Below are 4,502 nucleotides of genomic sequence, written 5' to 3'. Positions count from 1 at the left end.
CCCGTTTCACTTTTCGCTACTATCTTCATCACTTGTGTTTTACCTTGTAAATAGCAAGACACCGGGATTAACAACCCTCTTTGCCGTCTTGGGGACAATTTTTGTTCGTGTTTTGTGTGCAGGTGCCGTTGACACGTGTAGCTTAGAAGATCTTACTGGTTCGATAAATCATGATTCTTAACTGAGAAAAAACTTGTTACTTGATGCTTCAACCTTCCTCTTGGGGAAATCCCAACGAATCGGGAGTAGCACCTCCGTCGTCCCACGCAACCGTGGTGATGTCCAGATCGGGCGTCGCATCAAGGAGGAGTCGGCGTTCCCTCCCCCTGGGCAAACCGCAACAGCGTTCCAACCGGGTGCCGAATGTAGGAGGAGTCGGTGTCGTTGCCGGCGCAGAGGTGCTACGCCCATGTTGACAGGTCTGCCTCGCTGCAACCACCACTACCTGTTCGTCAAACTGCCGCCCTCGATCGCCAAGGCGCGAGGCCGCATCGGTAGCGATGGCGGTCGAGGGCCGTTGTGTTCGAGGAGGAGCGGACGATGAGGCAATAGGCGCGCTGCGAGCGGCGCAATGCCGTCCATTGCTACTTATTTGCCAAGTCGGACGCGACGTCGAAATGAGTACGCAATGACCCCAACCTCGCCGCCGCCTGGATCCTCGACTGCTTGGTCACCACCGCAGAGACGGCCGCCAAGCGTCGCTGCCGCCTTGATGGCAAGCTCGTCAAGATCGACGATGAGTGGTCGCTTAGTGACTCATCTGCCAACGTCGACAAGGGTAAGGACGTCGCCAGGGCACCGTCGGCATTGGCCGCGGCGGCCCTATGCACCATGCAGGGGAAGCGGGGCGGATCCTCTAGAAGCGGCAGACAACTTTCGGACAAGATTGTCGCGGTGCATCGCCGCTGCAGGAGGGACGATGGCGATGGCGGTGCATCAAGGCAGAGTGGCCGCGCGTATGAGGTGGTCGTCTGGTACAAGCTATAAGTATTCTTTTTAATTTTCAATAAAACAGCTGAAATATCGACCGTTTATGTAAATTATGACCGAATTTAAATGAACCCGTCATGTTTGATGAAGTTTAACCGGTTAGTTTAAATCCTGTTTGAAATGCATGCAAATAATTTTAGATGGTTAGCTCATATGTGGACTGGTCTTTTGACCCCAAGACAGATATGATGTCAGATTTGCGGGTCGGCTTGGAGATGCCCTCGTGTGGATCCAAATAACCGATGGGACGTCCTGCATGTGGGACGCGTGTGTCGGTGGCAGGAATTAAACGTACGGACGAGGTCACTCGGACGTGCCGTGTGTAATCTTCAAATAAGAGAGAAAGTGACACCACACAATCAGACACACATACAGAGAGAGAGATGGCAGCCGCTGGAGTTAGCAGGGAGCAGAGGTGGAGCCTCGCCGGCGCAACCGCGCTGGTCACCGGCGGCAGCAGAGGAATTGGGTACGTACGTAACGTACATATACATGTTGCATGCAGGAGCAAATTGCGTACGCTGCGTGCTGCTAACTGGCATCAGAGGACAGGCATGCAATCGTGGAGGAGCTTGTCGGGCTCGGGGCGCGGGTGCACACGTGCTCCGAGAACGCGGCGGAGTTGGAGGAGTGCCGTCGGCGGTGGGAGGAGACGAAGCTGCCGGTCACCGTCTCCGTCTGCGACGTCTCCGTGCGAGCCGAGAGGGAGAAGCTCATGGAGACGGCGAAGCAAACCTTCGACGGCAAGCTCGACATACTAGTAAGATTAGTCCGTTCGATCAAGTCAATTCACGTAATCCGTTACCCTTTTCTCAGTAATCTACTATTAAGGTAGGTTAATTTTCAGCTCGGATTATTTTGCACCAACTCTACGCATGCAGGTAAACAACGTGGGGCGGAATGTGGCCAAGGCGGCCGTGGAGTGGATGGCGGAGGAGTACTCGCATCTCATGTCGACTAACTTGGAGGCGGCGTTCCACCTAAGCCAGCTCGCACACCCCTTCCTCCGAGACGCCTCCATCGCCGGAGGAGGCAGCGTCGTTAACATCTCCTCGGTTGCGAGCTCACTCGGCTACCCGACCCTCGCGCTATATTGCATATCTAAAGGTATGCGAACCAAGGTTCTTGATTTTTACTCCTATATGTTTACCGTACACGCAAGTTCTTACTTGATGCAGCCACATACCAACCTTTTTTTACGGGAAAAAAAAGGTGAACCTGGTCTGTGCATCGTTGTGACGCACACGGCTATTTTTATTAGCAAATCAGTGACACTTAATTTGGAAATTGGGATGGAGAGAGTAGTATCAAAGCTATTTTTATTAGCAAATCAGCGACACTTCATTTAGGAATTGGGAGGGAGAGCGAGTAGTATCAAAGCTATTTTTATTAGCAAACCAGCGACACTTAATTTAGGAATTGGGAGGGAGAGTAGTATCAAAGCTATTTTTATTAGCAAATCAGCGACACTTAATTTGGGAATTGGGATGGAGAGAGTAGTATCAAAGTATCTGGTGATGTAGCACTTAAAATCAATACTTACATAAGTGACGCACTACGATATTGATAACTAGTAAGAGGGTGCTTAATACATTTTAGTCCCATGACTAAAAGTAGTGGGACTAAAACTTGCTAGGCTCATCCATGATTGGATCCAAATACTAAAAAGACTAAAATCAAGTTATTGAGCATTTATTATCCTTCAAACCCTTTAATCCAGAACTCGCATATGTTAAAGGAAAGGAATTAAATGAGGAGAGAGAGGGCTAATACATATTTTAGTAGATTTCATATGACTAAAAAATTTTAGCCTCAAGACTAGTTCTAGCCTCTCTTTAGTCAGGGGTACTTGGAACTTTAGCCTCTAAAAGAGACTATTTTTAGTCAGACTAAAAATAGTCCCTTGGATCCAAGCACCCTCTAAATCTCCAAAGTCGAACTAAGGTGCAAAAATTACTTCCATTGATGTTATTAATATCTTATGTCAAACATGCAGGAGGAGTTAATCAGCTTACAAGGAGCCTTGCTGCCGAGTGGGCTCAAGATAAGATCCGTGTCAACTCCGTCGCTCCGGGTGGGATCAATACCGAGCTGCAAAACAGTGTACGCACCGACCCCACATGAAAAACATAAAAGGAATTTATGAAACGCACAAGCCTAAATATTTTACGTAATTAATTTGAACAAAAGTTGTTATAATGGGACATTTTTAGTGTGCTCTTCTACTTTTTTCCCCCTCAAAATTCAACTTCTACCTTTTGTATTTGTTACCTTGCCTGGTAAAAAGATAACAAGTGATATATGTTGGATCGAATTTAACAGGTGGATCCAAAGGTCATAGAAAATACGTTGTTGAGAACTCCGATGCATCGGCTCGGTGAGCCAGTTGAGGTGGCGTCGATGGTGTCGTTCCTTTGCATGCCAGCAGCTTCATTCGTCACCGGCCAGGTCATCTACGTCGATGGGGGCCGAACCATTAGTGGCTAATCAATTATTCCAACCTACTTTAGTAACCGTTAAGCTCCTCTCCCGGTTGACCGGTGCGAACAAAATTAGGTTGTGTTTGGTTGTTATTCTAAAAAAGTTATTGTGAGTTGTGAGCGGTAAGAAAGTTATTATAAACCTTCAGCTATGGAAAAGCTGAAAGTTGTTTGGTTGAGAGACAACCATGAAACTGTAGATTTGGTTGTAAATTGGAACACTTCTTTCAAGTTCTTCCTTAAAATTTCTCAAAAACATTATTCTCAACCCTTCTTAGTTAAATAACCTAATGGTTTGTTCCCATTTTCAGCCTCTTATTTGAATATTTCTATGAGTTCCTTCATATGTGCATCATCCCTCAACGCCTTCTTAGCCATACTTCAGTCAAGCAAAAAACAAAATTCAATACAAGAGCATAGCACAACTATCAAATCTGCATGAACATAACACTACTAGCATTGGATGCTACCGAAACACAAGTTCAAACAAAAATTTGTGAACATTTACCCATAGAAACATTACCACAAACACATATCAAACACAATCCACTCACACATAATGTAACACCCACGATGCAGCTATATCTCCCACGTGTCGGAGCACGACTTAGAGGCATAGCCGCATGGTAGGCATGTCACAAAAGGGATAATCTTTACACATCCCATGTATTGAATAAGAAAGGGATAAGGAGTTGACTTACAATCGTCACTTCACACAATACAATAAATATAGTATTACATCATCCAGAATACAATCAGGGTCCGACTACGGAACCCAAAATAAAAGAAGACTACCCCTAATGCAAAAGATCCCCGATCGCCCCGACTGGGCTCCACTACTGATCAACTGGAAACGAAACAACACAACGAACCCGATCTTCATCGAGCTCCTCCTTGAGCTCGGTTGCGTCACCTGCACGGTATCATCAGCACCTGCAACTGATTGGAAGTATCTGTGAGTCACGAGGACTCAGCAATCTCACATCCACGAGATCAAGACTATTTAAGCTTATGGGTAGGAAAGGGTAGTGA

At 46.6% G+C, this 4,502-nt stretch overlaps 1 protein-coding gene across 1 annotated transcript; it reads left to right on the top strand.

Annotated features, from left to right (window-relative positions):
- The first annotated feature begins 1,299 nt into the window (after nt 1–1,299).
- Nucleotides 1,300–3,738, top strand: LOC125530751 (noroxomaritidine/norcraugsodine reductase). The gene is made up of 5 exons (XM_048695151.2): nt 1,300–1,459; nt 1,543–1,750; nt 1,872–2,097; nt 2,987–3,093; nt 3,313–3,738. Exons 1-5 carry the CDS (start codon nt 1,374–1,376, stop codon nt 3,475–3,477), a joined length of 792 nt encoding a protein of 263 aa, XP_048551108.2. The 5' UTR covers nt 1,300–1,373; the 3' UTR covers nt 3,478–3,738.
- Nucleotides 3,739–4,502: the final 764 nt, after the last annotated feature.

This window comes from Triticum urartu, chromosome 5A (genome assembly GCF_056163025.1).
Source record: "Triticum urartu cultivar PI428250 chromosome 5A, HENAU_Tu73, whole genome shotgun sequence".
In the NCBI taxonomy this organism is placed as follows: domain Eukaryota; kingdom Viridiplantae; phylum Streptophyta; class Magnoliopsida; order Poales; family Poaceae; genus Triticum; species Triticum urartu.
The sequence above is the reverse complement of the archived record's forward strand: the minus strand, read 5'-3'. Positions and strand labels throughout refer to the sequence as shown.

Excerpts from the sequence above, each read along its gene's own strand:
- LOC125530751 (XM_048695151.2), top strand. The coding sequence starts at position 1,374 with ATGGCAGCCGCTGGAGTTAGCAGGGAGCAGAGGTGGAGCCTCGCCGGC. Across the intron at positions 1,460-1,542 it reads GGCGGCAGCAGAGGAATTGG|GCATGCAATCGTGGAGGAGC; the intron begins GTACGTACGTAA and ends ATCAGAGGACAG. Across the intron at positions 3,094-3,312 it reads ATACCGAGCTGCAAAACAGT|GTGGATCCAAAGGTCATAGA; the intron begins GTACGCACCGAC and ends CGAATTTAACAG.